A 19,401-nucleotide genomic window follows, 5' to 3' on the forward strand; every position below is an offset into this window, starting at 1 on the left:
GCAATTTGTAAATGAACCAGTTCAGTGTACAGACTGTAGCTGCAGAGGGCATACAGGTCGTCGGGCATGGAACACACTTCCCAGCTCGATTAGAAACCATAGCAACTGTTCTCAACATGCAGTGTCCAGATCCTGCAATAAAAGCTTATTAGCAAGGGAATTGCATAAGATTGACTAACAACTTGCTGCAAAAACGGTCAAACTCAACAGCTGTGCTTAGAAGCAGCCTGCATCTAAAAACACAAATGCAGGCGGAAACATACTGTCTGTCTTGAAACATTCCGCATTTCTAATATGGGTTAGCCAAAATTAGCTGATATAATGTAGCAGCTTCTGTTTGGCTTCTCAGTCACCACAGAAAATGCACCTCCTTCCGTGTCTACTGAAGAGCTTAATAAACTGCCTACACTGCCAACTCAAAAGCAGCTCCACAGCCCCATGGCCCAGCAACCAGTTTGAGGCACCATGGCCTACCAGAGCTAGGCTCACAGGTGAGCAACGAGCCATTCTAACCAAGGCCATCTCACTTGGAGCCAGCACCACCGCCAAGGCAAAAGGCTGACAAAATATTGCTGAAGCCACATTGCACAAACGACTAACTGGAAGCAAACTGTGCTACCAGGAACTGCTTCCAGCCAAGGAGGATAGGCACAAATATGCTCAACACAGCTAGTCACAGGACCAAGCAGAGAGAGCACATGCAGGATGAACAACCTTCCCACCAAAACCCTCCAGCTGCTGTTGCAGCACTACCAACCCCAGGTAAGCACAAGCACCTCTGTTGCTAGATTTCCAAAGCAGAGTTGAAAAGCCAGAAGAGGTTACTCGGAGTGGTTTCCCTTGTGGTTTCACTCTGTTCAGTGGGTAGTAGGGTGGAGACTTCAGGCACTGTCTCTTCAGAATCAAGTAGGTCAGTGCCGGGTGCATTTTGTTTCTCCATCCAAGGAGCAAATGTGCATAGTACTATTTTAACTCTATCTGGATGGTTGTTCTCAATGAAAACCATTATAGCAGCTTCCAGTAATACCTTGTTTTCCAAAAACAACAAGTTACACAAACTCCTGGGGAGCTTGAAGAGAATGGGATGAAAGGCCCTCCACCACTACAATGTGCAAATGAAAGCAAGTACCTTTGCAATTCAAATTCACAGTAGTGAACAGACACAGTAGAAGTACAGACACCTGTACTTCACTCAAAGTCACTTCCAGAAATAAACACGTAAATTAACTGGGCTAAACTCTGACTAATTTAACACAGTTACAGAGTAACTCCGGACCAGGAATAACCTGCAATCGAGGGAGTTACTTCTGATTTACATCAGTAGCTCCCAAAAAACGCAGAGCAGTTATGTTCAGATCTGACCTAACCACTTATTTCCCAGACATTTTTCTCCCTTCTTAATGAATCCTGAATGCTTCAGTATGACTACTGAAGCAGAGATACAGGTTGAAGGCTATTTCAGGGTCTTGAGAGGTGTGCAGAAACTATCCTCTTCAACCTATTAAATTAATAAACAAGTGTTAACTATTTTCCCCCCAACTATAAAAGGGCAGATATAAAACTCCTCTGCTCACTGGTGCATAGGCTGCATTGCATTGCATTTCTACTAGCTTAAGTCTGTCTTACCACTGTTACCTTAACAGTGCCCCTGTTGCTGTCAAAGAAGCAGGTGTTGCCTATGACTGAAAAACAGCCTTCTCACCTCACTGACAGACACAGGTAAGGCAGAGAAAACATGGGAGGAAGGTGGAGCAGGACATCGTGCAAAGGGTCAGGTTGCTGTGAAATTGCTAAAATGAAGGGGAAGTTCATCTGACAGCTGTTTGAAGTTGCAGATGCATTAATTGTACCCAAAGCAACTGGAAAAATACTGCTACTTGCAGTGGTGTTTCAGCACCACTCTTGCTGCACTGTAAGGTTCTCCTTCTGCTGCAAACTTCTGCAAAAAGTTTACTCAATATCAGCAAGCTCCAGGGTACTTCCAGGTAGAGGTCAACCCATTCACCTGCTGGTGTAACTAATTTCCACTAATTGCTTTCAATCCAGACCAATCCAAATGGGACCAAAAAAAAGGTCATTACAGTAATTACTTTTAACAATACTGCCATCACAAGTAGGTACGCCCCCTTGGAAAAAGCAAAGAGCACCTGAGGTGCACCTTGGGAGTGCAGTTCCAGCTGTAAAGAATGTGCAGCCTTTGCTTTTTGCTTCAAACCTGGGTAATTAAGTTACCTATTGACACAACTCAGGACCAATCCACATAATACCGTCATGAAACAACATTCCAATACTCTGAACCAGCAAGAAACAATCCTGTATTAATTTTGTGCAATCCTAATGTATAACAATTCATGCACAGTAATACACTTCTGGCTGAACATAATTTAGATAAATAAAAGTGGATATTACACTAAGACATAAGCAAGGATTTGAAATTGGACATTTCTGTGCATCAGCATAAGAAATCAAGTCATTTGAAGAGATTGCTATAGATAGCCAACTTTTAATTCCATAGACAATGTTGTCAACAAGTGCTCTTTATGGAGAAGTTCTTTGTTGCAGTTAAGATGGCTCACTATGCTGTATACTACTTACTACCTAGCAATGTAAAAAAAAACAACAAACAACCCCAAAAGCAAAACTACACTGCTTTGGTCATTATTTTCATTTGTCTAATTTTCCTCAAAATATTTTTTTAATAAGAACTGTCCAGAAAGGCACTATTAAAGCTTTTCTATTCAATTTTACATTATTGCAATCAGTCTCTTCCTTCTGCCTTTTGGGGTTTTTTTCAAACCAGAAGGGATGTCTCCCTAGTCTTCCTTATTACCAATACAAAACAAGTAAATCTCATTTCTGTGTGTACAGGCATGTGAATCTCAAAGGAAAGAAGGCACATGCAATGCTATAGACTACAAACCATTTTATTTTACTTGTTCCTTTAAAATTATGTTTAAAAAGAAAGAGAATAAATTTTCTCTCTCAAACCATGCTATGTAATAAAACAGTTTCAGCATGTAGGTTGCATTTAGTTTTCATGAACAGATCTTATATAGCAAACATACCACGGAAGCCTCTATCACTGTCATAGGCAGACGTTTTTCACACTAATAAAAGCTTTGTCACGTGATATGCAAATTTCTTACCTGTAAGTTGGATTTTTTAAACAAAATTTTGTGATTATAGTGTATGAAAACACATTCATATAGTTAACTTCTCTATATCTTCCTAATCTACAAAAAAAATATTAGTAACCTGTGCACAAACCCTATCATTAACACCAAAACAAGGATATGAATACCCTCAATTACTAGGAACTAATGCAAAAGCTTCATTTCACATAACAATTTTTTTTAAGGATATCTCACTTCAACAAAAATCAAGGAAATTTACATGAGGAAATACCAAAATTTAAAGTGTATGCAATTATTTTGTACATTATTAATTCAACTTTGTTTAGCAACACAAGTAAACACTAAGGATTATAAATTATTTGAAACATCTTATGAATTAGCATTCAAACTGCACATAAACACAACTGTGAAAAACTGATAGAAATCAATCCCAAATCCAGGGAAGATTACACAGATAGCATGTTCTTACTTAAATGACTGTATTTAGCACTTCTGAAAACCCAGAAAACATTCATCACTTGCTAGCATATGTAACTTGGAAAGGCACTGTACTTCACCTTCTGAGCACCAAAAAAATCAGTATGACCTTGATTTTCCTATCAGCATAACTGTATTGCTACTATTTCTATACCATCAGCTTGGCAGTGATAAAAGCTGAGGTGGCAAAGCAGTAGAGGTGCACAACCTGTAATCAGCATATCTTGTAGGAGTTGAGTGTTGCCACAGACTAGACTCCTGGATAGAATTTTATAGTGTAAATATAAGGGAACGTTGTAGTATAAATTTTTACATTATACTTTATATGGCAGGACTTGAATTTTCATAAATTTTAAAAATCCCTCAACAAAATATCAAGTATTACCATCAAGAAATTAATATGCAACTAATCAAATGTGAATGTCAGATCCACAAACCACTTCCAATTCAAATTGACAACTCCTTTAATTGAAAGTGTCAAAATTACTTTCCCTTGCTATAAATGCTAAGTCTCAAATCTTCAGATGAAGTATGATCTTTCCAACTCTCTCTCTACCTTCCTTTCCAATGACAGCATGAAGACCAGAAAGTTTTCACGTTTCATACATTATACTTACTCTAACATGATTTTGTTAGAACTAGAAAACAAAACTGGTTCAAAATACTTAATTAAGAGTTTAATTATGAAATTTTATTGAGGAAAAATCCAGTGCGCTTGTTCTTACCTTGGTAGAAAGACACTTTCCACTACATAGAAGTCTTGCATAAGAACATCTCTGTCTGGTTTTGATGTAAGATTTCCTACTGTGTATCCTATTCCCAACTGGATAGCACCTTTAATAGCGGAGGATGCAGTCTGTGGAAAAAGTAAGAATTCAAGCATGAGTTTGCTAAAAGCAGATTTCTGTTCTTTATCGATGTGGTGGTTTGACCAGGAAGAAGTGGGAATTCTGGAATGCTGTGGTCAAACCAATGGGTGCTCGGATTTTGATATTGGCACCTGATGTGGCCAGTGGGATCTGGACACACAAGAGGAGGGATCGCTCTCCCTCCCCCGTCCAGCTGCTGCTGCTGGGCGGGGGAGGGGCAGCCATGTGGTAGGCCTGGGCCTGGACAGAGATGGGGGGTGAGGAGGCCCAGGAGACATCGGGCAGCCATTCCCCCCCCAGAAGAGAGAGAGGAGAGCCGGTGTCTGAATTTGATAGCGGCCGGCCCAGAAGGTAAAGGGGGGGAATGCAGCGAGGAGGTGCCGGAGCAGCAGCGAGTGTGGGAGTGCCGGAGCTCTGGGACAGACAGAGACTGAAATTTTAACCCTTTTTCTTACATGATTGGGACCTTGCAAAAATGCTGATCCTCCTCAGAGCTGAATAAGAAGAGAGATAAGAGGTGAGATAACCAAGAACTAGGCCCAAAGGACGTGGAGAAGCCTGGCTGAGTGGGGAGAGATGATTGGAGTGGCCTTTCGGCTGGACTTTTCTTGTGTAGCCATAGACGGAACCAGTTTTATTCCTGTGACACAGAGACTGCATTTAGGGGGAGGCAGTGCCTCAGAACCAGGAGGGTTCATTGTGGGGACCCCTCGGCCCCAGGGGGTTGGAAAAAAATGGGGGGGGAACAGATGTCCCAAAGGAGAGACAGTGTCTTTTTGGAGTGAGACAAGGCATCCTTGAAAGACAACCCTAAAAGCAGCTCTGGTCCATGCACAGTGGTGAGAGCACTGGGCATGGAAGGAAGATGTCACAAGCGGCAAAAGGACTTTCCGGGCGGTGCTGAGTGACAAGGAAGCATACGAGGTTTCAGCGTGTTTCCAGGGGAAGCCTATGGTGCAGGAAGGACTCCTCTCCTCTTCATGGACTGAAGTTTGAATATTCTAAAGGGTGGTGCCAGACTGGGCAGTTGGTGATTTTGGGGGAATGTATTGGATTGGGAAATCTTGGTGGTGGGGAGGAGGAAAGTGCTTTTTTGTAAGGTTTTTAATTTTTTTTTTTTCTCTTATAGGTTTTTTCTTCTTTTCTTGTAGTTTAGGTAATAAAGTTTTCTTTATGTTTAAGCTGGAGCCTGCTTTGCTTATTCCTGGTCACACCTCACAGCAGACACCAGGGAGGAGGTATTCTCATGGGGGCACTGGCTCTGTGCCAGGCCCAAACCATGACAATCGATAATATGATAGCTAAACATTTTGATCATTTTCATAATAACAACACCCTGTCATCTTCACATCCTAGACCTCAGTGATTTTTATTTAAATTTTAAAATAAAATATTTTAAAGAATCACTATATATAAAGCAAAACTTTTCAAATTACCCAAATAATTGAGATGTAGAGTTCTAACGCAGCATGGAATCACAGAACAGCAGGTTGGAAGGGTCCTCAAAAGGGTCAACCATTATCCCATTATGTTCAACCTTTCTTGACAAAAGTATGATCTAGACAAGATAACCAAGCACCCAGTCAAACCAAATCTCAAAAATGGGAATCCACCAATCCTGGGGAGTTTATTTCACTCCACTGGGAGTTTATTTCACTGTTTTCACTGTGAAATATTTCCACTTGCGTTCAAGTAGAATATTCCCAGGAGTAACTTTACCCATTATGCCTCATATTTTCCATGTAAAAATAGCGCCTCTACCTTCTTTGTAACCACCCTTCAGATACTGTAACATGATGATGTTTCCCCTCAACCGTCGTTTCTCAAGGTTGAACAAACCCAACTCTCTCAGCCTCTCCAAAGGTGTCAGGCTTCTCAGCACTCTGATCGTCTCTGTGGCCCTCCTCTCCACCCTCCCCAGCCCGTCGGTACCTTTTTTGTACAGCAGAAACCAAAAGAGACAACAGTGTTCCAGGTGTGGCCTGACAAACACTGACAAGAACGGGATAATCTCTGCTGCTGATGCCCCTGTTGATGCAGCCCAAGACCTCACTGGACTCCTTTGCTCCAGCAGCAACTCCTCACTCTTATTGAACTTTTTGCTCACTGGGACTCCCTGGTCCCTTCCCACAGAATTGCTCCTCAGCCTTGAGCTCCCAGCCTGTGCTGCCCTCCTGGATTTGTTTTCCCAGGTGAAAGACCTTTCACCTGTCCTTGCTAAACTTCAAAAGGTTCATCTTTGCCCACTCTCCAGCCTAAACCTTCCAGGTTTTCCTGCAGCATGGCTCTCCCTTGCAAAGCGCTCACTTGATCCCTGAGTGATTTTAAGTGCTCTGGATGACCACATATGAAGACACGAAACAGCATTGGGCCCAACACCAATCCCTGGGGGACCCCACTTGTGCCAGTTCCCAGCTGGGAAAGGAGCCATTTACCCCCACTCTGGGTGCTGCCTGTGGGTCTGTTCCCCACCCACTGCATGGGCAGCTTGTCCAGACTGTTACACAACAGCTGCACACAAAGTTGTCCAGCAGACTTGTTACACAACTTCACCAGAAAGCTGTGGGACACCTTGGAGAAAGCCTTAGAGAAACACAGGCAGACCACGTCCACTGCTTTCCCCCATCAACCAAGCAGGTTACTTTGCCCTGGAAGGCAATCAGGTTTGTCAAGCACAGTTTGGCCTTGGTGAACCTGTGCTGGCATTTCCCAATCAGCTCGTTCATCTGACTTATGATGGCTCCTAGGAGGATTCTTTCCATAACACTTTCCTTTGCCTTAGTATTAACCTTCAGAATGCAGAGCCAGACCCCAAACTCCACAATATTGTGATCACTGTAGCCAAAGCCATCACTAAGTGAGATATTACAAAGCTGGTTTCCTTGGTTAGTGAGCAGCTAGTCCAGCCATGCCTCATTCCTGGTTAGCACATCTAACACTTGTATGAGGAAGCAATCCTGTATGAACTTGATGGATGTTGTGACCTGTTACATTGCTCTACCAAGAATGTCTGGATAGTTGAAGTCACCAAAAAGATCCATGATCTGTTATCCAAAAGTTGCTAAGTGACCCTGATTAAATGCTTCTTTGCCCTTTTCATCTTGGTTTGGAGGTCAGTAGCAGATGCCTAGTCTAAGATGCCCCTTGGGGATGTCCCTTCTGATCTTGATCCAGAGGCATTTGATAGCGCTTCCACAGCCACTGTAGTTGACCTCTATATGTTCATGATTTACTTTTAACCCAGAGCACAACTCCTCCTCCTCTACTTTCCCGCCTGTCTTGACAAAGCCTATAACCATCCTTTGTGATCCTCTAAAAATAGTTGCAATCTAACAGGATATTCAAATTGCTTCAGGATTGTGAAGCATGAATTATATTCTGGAAAAAAACAGTCACAAATTCCAGGTGATTGTACATGCACGCCGAGGCGTCACAATGCAAGCTTATGGCTTAAATGCTGATTCTAGATGCAAATAAATGTATTCATTACCTTCTGCCTAAAATTCAGTGCAAGAGATCCATTGACTGTGGGGAGTCCAGAGGAAAATGAAATGGGGAAAGCAAAATCTCTCTGTAAAAATCTACCCCTATAAAGTGCAATGACTAAATTCAATGGCCTGAGCTTGCAGAACACAGAGGGCTTCAAAACAACAGCGAAGGCTTCAAATCACAATGAAATTGTGATACTATGTATTTGTAAATTGAGACCATATCTGAAACTTTCCCATGCTGAATAGACAGTCATGCTGCATGAATTTGAAAAAAAAGCAGAAGTGAGTTAAAATCAGAAACTAGTTAATAAATGAATTTTTAATGAAACATGGAAGGAGTGAATAAAGAAAACCATTGGGCAGGGAAAGAATGCTATGAAGAAGGGAGTATTTTCCCTTGCATGATCACCAGTTTGAAGACAACATGTTTGGTCCCTGTTTTTAGGTTTTACCTCCTACCTACTAAACAAGCAAGAGACTAGCAGAAAACACCAGAAGTTTCATGATCAGAACCATTTCAGCCCTTGAATGGAACCATTTCAGGAGTAAAAAATACATAAGAAGTGGTTCAAGTACACAAAGCTAATCTTGTTCTAGTTCTTGGAACATCATATACTAGAGTGGCTGCTTATTTTTTGAAAAGACAGAGATGTGTAGCTCTTAAATAATTAAGACTGCACACCAAACAGAACTTGCATAACAGTTTAGAACCAGAGATTTGGTAGGAACAAACAACAATCCATTCTGAAAGTGTGACTTTGACTAGTAAAAAGATTTGGCTTTGTGTCATAAGAAGAGTCACATTTTTCTTTCCTTGAAAAGCTTCTATTCATGAGTGATTAATGCCCAACAAAAGCTGTAATTATGTAACTTTGATCAAACCAATACACATACAAATAGTTTCTGCTTCATTGCTGGATGCCCATCTTGTTCACTGCCAGAGCAAGCAACTAAGTTTGAAAGAATAGCAGATAGTACAGTACAACAGAGGACATGCCATTCCAAATAAACCCTGACAAAACCCACCAAACTTCAAAAAAACCCCAAGACAAGTAAACTGGCAATATGACTTCCAAAAGAAACCTCTGGATCATTATCAATTTCTTGAGGTCAGGACTGAAGGCACTTGAGATGGTAGTTCATGTCTGGACTCAGGTTTATTATTTCTTATCAGTGAAACAGTCTCACAACCACAAGTTCGGCAGCCTTTCATTAGCAAGGCACAAAATGGCTAACTATCTCTTGTTACAAGGTCTTTTAAGACTAAACTATGCAATTAAGAGAGGACACCTAGATTATTTTCCCTTTTAACTCAGTAACTCATCTCTCAAAGCCTACAATGTGGACTTTTCTGTCCAATTATAAAACATCACCCAAACCCATGAAAAAGAAAGGGATTAGAAGGTAAAGAAGAACAACCTGCCTCCACCCTAAAACCTCCATCTTGCTTCATATTAATTTCTATGTTCTCAAACCCCAAACTCTAAGTTTTCCACCCTTGTGATATTACACAACTCTAACCAACGACACACCTGTAATCCCAGTGCGATCAATCAATTTTTGAAGTCTTCTCCACAGCCTCATGTCAATTGCCATGTTTTCTTGTGAGTCTGTGCCTTTAAGCACAGAAAGTTTAAAATTCTCAGCGTCCAGGGTTCCAGCTGATCGTCTTTCAAGCTCATACAAATATTTGTAGAATTTTTTTTTTCAAATTTAAAAGACCCACAGACTTGTAGTCTCCAGAAGGCAGAATGTAAGACCTTCTAATGCAACGACACAGACCTTTCCTACAAGGTTACCTTCTTGTTAATTTCCACTCATATTCAAAAACGTCATTAGTAATCACCCATCATTTCTGCAGCAACCACAGAAGTTGGTTTAGCAGAAAAGTAATGTTATGAAATCATTCAGAATGCTTTAACAACGGCTTTGAAACAAATTGAGAGCTGCTACAGTATGCTGAAGGCAACTGCTGGTCCAAAGTCCACTTTTTGTCAATCACCACTATGACCAAAGGCTGGTAACTCAGTGTGCCCTTAGCAACTGACAAGCATTTGTTTCCACAATCCATAAAATAAAAACAGAACAAGCCTTGGAATTAATCTTTTAAGACAGCACTTATCTTAATTTTTTATATTACTATTAATAATATTATTATCATCATTAGATCCAAGGAAAATATAAAGAAATTCCTTCTTAAACCTTAGAGGAAATGTTCTTGAAACATCCATTTTATTACTACAAAAATGTATTTATAGGAAACTGCAAATGCAACTGGAGAAACGGAAGTCTCTTGTGATTTTTTCCTTACTTGAGTATGTCTGTTAAAGCCCATTAAAAGGCATTAAGACAGCAAAAGGCAGCAAAATCTAGTTTCAAACCTAAGCCCCTTATTTATTTTAATTTTTCTTGAATAGTCTCCTGCTGCAAAGCAAAAAATAAAATTCAGCCTTCTGCGCCATGGGTTTTTTTTCAGTCTTTCAGAGACTGAAATAAATTTTTCTTGCTATTAGTCTCATGCAGAGGTTCAGAAAATGGCGCTGGGATTATTTATTAACTGTAACTGTAAAGCTGACAGTGCACAGGGACAGTACAGTGAGTCCCAGATAATTTAACCTGTTATCAACCTTCTGAAGATCAAGAAATATTAAGGGATGACAATAACCAGCAGGATAAAAATGTTGATGAATTTTAGGTTATGAAAGTGATTGAATTTGCAGCAAATGCTGTACACTATGACAGCTGTCTTCGTTACATAAAGGGGCACAAAGTAAAACTTCTCCTATTCTCTTTCTGCTGTTTATCATATTACTGTCTACTGCACAGGTACTTTGATGCTTTTATCCCTGCATAAAAAACCAAAATTGATCTCATTATGATGAAACATACCTTTGCCTATTTTTGTCAAATGTAACCATATACTTTTTCTGCATTTGTCATATGGGGGCCTGCTAAATGGGCCTGTAGATACAAAAAATTATATGCAGACTCATAAAGCATAACAGCAGCATATAATATAGAATACAGGTATATGGAATATTAGCATCACTGATAAATATTCTAGCACTCAATGCACTGTTCTCTTAAATTACTTTCTCTGCAGATCAGTCTTCCATTTGCTCTACATTACTGTAAACTAAAATCCTTTTTTCAGAGTAGCAAAATAAATGAGAAATTAAATCCTCTCAAATCAGGTCTTAAGTTTGCACACGATCCCACAAATAAACTAACCAGGATTTAGACATTGTTTTTCCTACAAATAATCACTTTCAGGTAGCCTTCTAAAACTTAAATTTGTTATTTAAACAAAATAAAGGTGTTACTCCGACATTCATAATGCATATAAAGACAGTTCATAACCAGGTAGCAAAAAACCCCCAAAAACCAAAAAAAACCCAACCAAAAACAACAACAACAAAAAAATCAACTAACTGAAACTATCTAACAACTGTACAGTTAGGGACAAGGCTACTGAAAGGATTGAAAAATCCTTTTCCAGTTACTTTATAGTAACTGATAAAAAATTTCAAGGATGGCAAAAATATGGATACTGTAATTTCAGAATGTATTCTATAAATTGGCCAATAATTGTTTCTGTTAGAGTGTGAAGGTTATAAATTACTGGTAATTAATGGCATAAATCATTTAATAAACCATGAGCAGATTGGAGCTGAGCAGGAGGGCACAGGCTTAATCTAATTTAATAGAAGTTCCTCTCTAATGTCATTCCGTTATTTTTCTGTTCATCTTTCAAGTCTCAATTGCTCTTTGCCAAATCTATATGCATTTCCTATATGTTCATGAAATGTAGCTCTAACATTCTGGGCTTCTTCAAGTGTAGATCCTAGGGAAACCCTTTAAGACGTCATGTGAACTTTGTCCTTGTTTTCTTGTGTTCTCCCCTTTTATAACATTTTATTGCAGCTGAAGTTTGACCTATGAACTTTCTACAGCAAAGATGGTGATTTTTCCAGAAGACAGCTGGTTTATTGCAGGTGCCATAAAGTGATGCAGAGAAATTAACTCTGCCCTGGAAATTCTTCCTCATTCTCACCATGAAAGGCAAAACTATGATTGCTTTATTTTACCCTCTTTACTACTGTCATTCATACCGGTTTTTAAATCTGCCAAATGAAATGGCACAGACACCTAGCTACCACAGCTCTTCATAAGAGATGGGGAGAAAGAGATATCTGAACAGAAGTCTTCACTTGTTGACACTGCTTTGCAACCATGCATCCCACAAAGTAGTTGTCACTGATTCATTTCTCTCTGCTACTGTATGTAGAGAAATCTGCTTTCATCTTCCTCACTATCCTACCCCTTCTCCTCTGTTGGAGAATGAATTGGACTGGGGTAGAACAGCTACCTGCCTTCAGGCAAAAGTCTCAGTGAAATAAATAAATTCTTTAAAAAGGAAGAAAAATATTCATAGTTCTCACTTGATCAAAATTGTTGAAGCTACATGGCTTATGCCAGATCTGAATTTTCTACTACAAGTAAGCATTTGCTCTTCAGTTTTACTAGTTAACAAAAGTACTAGGAATCCACCCATGTTATCACTTCCCTGCAAACACAGTTTATCTTTTCCAGACTTCTGAGAAGATAGAACCTGCCATGAATTGTATAAACTCTTAAGCCAAACCATCTGAGGAGAATGCCTGTGAAAAACAATACATTTTCCTCAAGCAATATTTAAAAATAGCTCTCTTAGGATATTAGGAAATTTCAATTAGATTCAAGACGTACATGTGGTTATTGCCTAGTCCATTGCTCCTGCACTTGATCTGTCTTGGCTTTGAGTGCCTGCTGTGCTTACAGTCTCACTGAAACAACACTTCTTGACACTGTTTCCATTGAAACTTCTGGATGGAGGTGGCTACCCCATCTCAGCATGCTTTCTGCAGCTGACCCATAATAAATCACAAATAGGGACATGAAAAGAGCGTTACCAGAAAATCCCATTAAAATAACTAATCTTAACTGTTTTTCCACAACTTGTGACTATGGGTCAATACTGCCATAGTACCCCCCCAGTCTTTCTTCAGTTCACACTTCTTCTCTCTAGCAAATGTTTCTCCACCTTCTGCAGGTCACACTTCATGAAGGCGGACTCCTGCGCATCGCGTATGCGTCTGTTCACACAATCAGAATCCGTTCAACTGCAATCTGCATGATTTTCTTTTTCAAGCTGAATCTGCTCTCCCTTTATTTTCCAAAATTGGATTCAGGCGACTCCATGGTTTTCAATTAATTTTTCCCCATGTCAAAACATTTATGCTTAAGCTTCAGTAGTAGCCATGGACCCAACTCTGGTTGTTCTATTTTGAGGAAGAGAATTTGAGACCTCTGAGCTTGGAAGTAGCCATAGCTCCAGGCAAAGTTGCAGTCATTTTAGTATCTTTATAGTTGCATAAAATTTGCAACTGAGGTCCCAGTAAAGCAACTTTCAGTGATGAAACTGCAGTGTCTACAAGAAAAAGTACCTTACCTGCAAGCATTAGACGCAAAGCATAAGTCAATGCTAAAAGAGATGGAAAAAATGCTGCTTGCACATGTTTACAAGCGATTGCTAACAATAGGTAGCTGGCTTCCTTTATCCAGGCAAATTTCCTTTGCTCCTGGGAAAGTGAGTCATGATATACAGTTTTGAACAGGTTACATAAAGTGTTTGTAATACACTAAACAGAAGAGCTGCAAGATATGTAATGGCAAGAAATAAATTCTAATTATATACTTGTGTGGCAGCCTTCAGACTAAACAAGATCGTGGCAATCCAAAACAGATTTTCACAAGTGCACATTTACATCTATTTTCTGGTGTGATTTTCTTCTACACTTCTAATGTGCTTTGACAGACCTCTCTGAGCCTCATTCTTGCCACCATCCTACTATTAAGCATTAGGATACTACTGAAATCTGATTTGACAGGCAACAGACTCAGGGCTTGTGTGATTGATGGCATTGCAATGCAGAAACTGCATGTGTGTCAGCAAATTCTCACAAGAAAATCTGCAAAATAGAGAGGAAATGAAAAAAGCAGCAACTGCATACTCCAGATGTCTGTGACTGAATACAAATATCCAAGAGAAACTACAGTCTGGTGACCTGATTTTTGCAAGCATGCAATGGAACAAATAACCAGTCTCTCTTATATCCTTTACCTTGTTTCTCTGAGAAAAACCTCACAACAAAAAAGGCCCACAAACCCAAACAAACAAAAAACTCAAACCAAAACCCCAAACCAAAATCAAAAGAAGCAAAGCTAACCAACAAAAAAAACCTCCACCCTGAAAGAACTGGCCACAGTCTGCACAATTTACAATTTCTTTGATCTCAAAGTTATTTTAATTCTCTACCTTAAAAGCTGCATGGAACATGTATCTGTGAAGAGTCTCTTTCATTAACTAAGTTCTTTGATCTGGGTGACTGAAACACTTTATTATTCATATTCTCACTGTAGACTTAACAACTTCTCAAAATTTACAAATAGACAGAAAATCCATAAGTAGTTTCAGATTATGATGTTTGTAAAAAATGCATGCAGCTGAACAGCTTAGCAGCCCCACCTTAAAAATCACAATTTAAAAGAGAGAAAAACACCCTGGTTTTCAAAAGGGAGGAAAAAACCAGAACCAACAAAAAACCCAAACAAAAAGCCAACAAACAAAAACCAAACTAAAAATCTAAAAAAACTCAAAACAAATAAGAAGAAAGTTGTGCTCCCTCTTCTCTCAAGACTTTACATAACAACAGACAATTAAAAGCTAGAGGAGCATTTATGTCAAGATTCAGCCCCAGAAAAACTGACAGCTAAAAAGAAAACAGTGGAAAGAAGGAGCACGATTCATAATAAAAATCATGCTCTATCTTGGTCCAGTTATGCATTTCAGAGTCTGAAAGGATAGTGTAGCAATGTTCATGCAAGATCTTTCACAAGGTTATAGTAATTAAGAAATTTCTTGGAACTTCAAGATGTTTACATTCATGCAGATGGCAAGTCAGCTGACTACCACAGGAAATTGAAGAGCTGGAGATTCAGATTATTATATTAATTCAGATAAAGCTGTTACCTACCTCTATGTCAGCTGAGATTAACAAAATAAAAAACAAAATATTGCAATAATCTAAAATTCCAGAGAAAAACCTGATGGCTTACAGACTGCTTTTTATTCTGGAAAGTTTTATCATGGATGAAGTCAGAGGTGCTCTTTCTGCAGATAGCTTGTTTTCACCTAACTCAGGTTAACTTAAAGCAGTGAAATACAGTCATTACTACAGAAGTTTGTAATACATGGATAGCAGTTATAACTACCTGAAACAACCCAAAAAAGCTGAAAAAGCACCAGCTGAGGAAACAAGCTCTTCCCCAGCTCAGACTTCTGGAGAAAGTGGCACAGGAAGTCACAGGAAGGACTCTAAGTATTTTTCAATCAAACAAGTGTAACAATACATGACTGGAGAACTGTAAATGGAACATCTGTGGGCAATTTAAGACGGGCAGCTTTTGGCTGCAAACAAGCCTTCTACCTGTGTAACTTACCTAAAACCATGGAGTTAAATGAGAAATTATATGAAATACCTCTGATGAACAGAAGTCCAACCAGACTTATGCTATACTTCCAACATATACTACTGATACCTCTGAATATCATTTTAAAACAGAAATAATGTATATGGAATATCTGAAGGAGGTGAGGATCACAGAGTCACAGAGTGGTTTAGGTTGGAAGGGACCACCAGTGGGGTCATCTGGACCAAACAGAGGGTGCAAAGTTTCTAAGGAATTTGACTTTAGAAAAGAGACACTGTTAAAAGTGAGGGATCAGGCAAATATATGTTAGCAGCTAGCTCTGCATGGACAAATTTTGAGATCAAAATTTATTAATATTTTATTAAAATTACCACAAAAAGGAGAAGTATGATGACACTATTAGGTAATAATACTAAACTATTAGGGGCATACATAGCACAGGATCTTGAGCACAGAACAACTGAAGGTGTAATTACATGAAAAGGAAATAAATTGGCATAAGATACAACAACTGGCAGTGCAGGGACAGAACTTGGAGGTGACAGTCGCTGTGATATGTGAGTGTGATGCAGCTGTGAATCACAGGTCTTGTCAGAGGTACTTCCAGTAGATACACAGTAGAATTTGCACCAAAGCGAGAAGACTTTCTACAGCTTCCTCTGAAAGGCTGTGAATTTATAGTTGAAGAGGAACAGAGAAGACTATGTGGGATGACCAGGGGGAATGGAAGCTTGTCTACAGCTATTACTAGTCTAATCTAGCAACATAAACCTGGAGAAGTTCAGGCACCAAACATTTCTTCCTTTCTCATACTAATTGTCAAGACAAATTTTGACTTCTATATTTTAAAGTTGTCCGTTGGGAAATTTGAACTAACCTGTACTTAAAACAAATATTATTTCCTTTCATTTCTGAGAAAATTATCTGGAATGCTAAGGCCACCAATGTAACTGCCAGGAAAAGGGATGGTAAAAGAAATACCTTATTGATCTCCTTGACTTTACCAGCAGTTGCTGGTTGCTGTATGTAACACCCAGAAATTAAAAACCCTAATCACTGTATGTACTACAGAAGCATGTGGACTTCTGGGCTAGATTACAGAATTAATTTTAAAACAATCACCATTTCTTTGAGATGATCTGTCAAAGTAATGATCAAATTCAGTAGCTAACAATTTGGTTGTGTAAATATGTAAAGAAAAATTTGCTTTTATAGCTCAGCTTAGTCATCAAAATTGCTAGTGGACTTAAATAATGCTGGTCACAGACAATCTGTATCAGAAAAACAAACCCCAAACCACTATCAGCAATATCTAAATGGACTATTGATGCATGCTCCTACATTAAATATGTCCTCCCTTATACACCTCCTTTTAAAAAAATACTTATCAAACAAATAGTGGTCTGCTTGGCAAAGTGCTGGAAAGATGCTTTGCTTTTTGGGTTTGTAGTCTAGACACATTACATAAACACTCAAAGCATTTGGAAACTTAGTAAATTTCTTACAACAGTGTTTAAGGCCAGAGATGCGTCTGTTGCTAAGAGCAAAGAATTTCTATCAATCTAGCAATATAGTATACTTTAAAGCTGGACTAAACAAGTTTTAAATACTCATTTCTGTGGATAGAAATATTTTATGATTTCACAGAAGGGATAAAGCAATTTCAAAGACCCCATGGAACATGTTTTATTTGTTCTTGGTTTTAATAAGTTCTGAAATATATTCACATACAGCAGGTCTGAATTACTGACATGAAGGGAAAAACATACAATAAAAAGGTTGAAGCTTTTATTTACCTTTTTATACGTTTTCTCTTCATTTGGCTTTCCAGCAATAATGTCTCCATTTTCAGTAACAGACGACATCTAATAACAGAAGTTTGAGTTACAAAGACAGTATCTGCTTTACAAAGGTTAATTTTTCAGAAAAATCCTATAATTTATTATCCATTTTTGCTAAATTCAAACTTTTCAGAGATATTCCTAGGGTATTTCTTGTAAGTATTTTCCACACAGACTAAAAGGACAGCACTGGCCCAGCAATATGTCCAGCATATGACTGATTCTACATGACTCTGCCTCTTATCCCCACACCAGTGTGCAGTGAAGTCTTGCTCCTCAGCCTACTGCATGAGATGTTCTTGAAAGGGCAAAACCATGAAGCTCATGAGTCAGATATTCAGTGGCATGTCTCAGTAGTCTAAGGTCTTTGGCTGCATCAATATGCTGTATCTTTTTAAAGTAGCAAGGAAATAATAGACTACCACAGAGTTGCAGAATATTCTGAGTTGAAGGGACCCACAATGTTCACCGAGTCCAATCCTTAAGGGAACTGCCCATATAGGGATCAAAGCCACAGCCTTGGTATTATTAGCATCATGCTCTAACTATTTGACATTGTATCCTATCACAGCTCTAAGACCATTCTAGACCAAGAATAAACCACTAAGATAGAGATCACCTTGGTAAGACGCTCTGAGTGCGTTAGCCAAAGTAAACAAAATAAAAAGGCACATTGACACGGTTTAAAATAATTCTAAATTTTACCAATACTTTAACAAGGGAATTATACTTACCCTTATGAACAACAGAACAGGTCATCTGGAGCTGAGAGTGTAGATCAAGCCATTCATTGGTGGTGGTAATGTTTCTTGCAGCCTATAAGAAATATCTGTCATCATTATGCCTTAACAAACTTTCATCTCACAGAATAGCTGTAGATTTCCTTTCATTACTATTCTTCAGCCCAAGCAAGCATTCAGCTACAAGTGAGGCTTTTTAAGAACCATGTCAAATAACTTGGTTACTATAATTAGAACTTGGTATACTTAAAACATATAACTTGGTTAATATACTTAGAAACTGGCAGTATTACACAGGAAGGAATCAGTGCAGAGTAATTCCTTTTTGTCCTAGATATTTCATCCCTGTGGCACAAGCACCTCTACAATAAAACATTTATGTAGAGCTGTACACATACATGCTCTGGAGTGTTGTGTAATTACATGTGTTATTAATCTTATAGCCTTATAATCTCCAATCACTTATAAGAAATGGCTGTGATGGTTTGGAAGACAGCACATTGAAAAATTGCAGATTACAAATTTAAAAAAATCTAATGATACCTCAAATGAGAAGAAAATCTCACTTTGTCTTTAAGCAGTTCAAATAGCATCTTGTACATAACAAAAAATTGATTTAAGAAAGTATTCTAGGGCCTCATTCCCTGATTTTAATTTTCCCTTAATCTAAAGGGTATACTTAGCACTACCAAGGAACCTTTCAATAAAAGGAGTCAAAGTCACTATTTTCCTGTCCTTTTCTTCAGAGAAGCGTCTGAGCCAAAAAAAGAAAAAGTTGGGGTGACACAACAAATAGAAACTTGGAGTTTCTGAGAAGAAAACAATGCCTCCTTAGAAAAAGACACCTCTTAAGTTGCATACCAGTCCTTTCCTCTGCAGCTAACTGCACTCTTCATTGTAGCCTCCATTTAAGTAATGTGTGTTAATGAGTAATTCCTTCATCTGGATATGCATTAGCAGTCTCCTGTGCACTGAACTCCTATTTAAAGGCAACAACTTAGTTTGTATAGCTTTTTAAATTGTATGTAGTTCACCTCACTCACCTATATTCACACATTTAATATTAATATTCAGCCATGCTTACAACTCTCTCAGTATACAAAGGCATCAAGAACTTGCTAAAACAGCTTTTGCAGGAAAAGAAATGTCATTTTAATTACTAGTAGAAGACCTTTTAAATAACTGATCACTCGGTTAAAACACCAATCCCTACCCAAGCTGTTGTTCTTCACATACCTCCCAAGACTATTGACACAATATGATGTTCCACTACACACAAAACTTCCTAAATTATGAGCACACAGATTCGGCAAAAG

The 19,401-nt window shown here is 38.8% G+C and overlaps 1 protein-coding gene across 2 annotated transcripts in view; it reads right to left on the minus strand.

Moving 5' to 3' along the window:
• The window catches only part of PIP5K1B (phosphatidylinositol-4-phosphate 5-kinase type 1 beta), a 99,188-nt gene that overhangs the window by 44,083 nt on the left and 35,704 nt on the right, over positions 1-19,401 (minus strand). Inside the window, exons 4-6 of one of the 2 annotated variants that reach the window (XM_063179583.1) lie at positions 18,080-18,161; positions 17,301-17,369; positions 4,337-4,467 (exon numbers count right to left, since the gene is read on the minus strand). In XM_063179583.1, the coding sequence (XP_063035653.1) occupies positions 4,337-4,467; positions 17,301-17,369 (200 nt within the window). In that variant the 5' untranslated portion in view covers positions 18,080-18,161. Of the gene's footprint in view, positions 1-4,336; positions 4,468-9,503; positions 9,935-17,300; positions 17,370-18,079; positions 18,162-19,401 lie in introns of those variants that run through there. The other variant, XM_063179584.1, reaches the window with a different exon arrangement.

The sequence above is a fragment of the Melospiza melodia genome, chromosome Z (genome assembly GCF_035770615.1).
Source record: "Melospiza melodia melodia isolate bMelMel2 chromosome Z, bMelMel2.pri, whole genome shotgun sequence".
Taxonomy (NCBI): Eukaryota; Metazoa; Chordata; class Aves; order Passeriformes; family Passerellidae; genus Melospiza; species Melospiza melodia.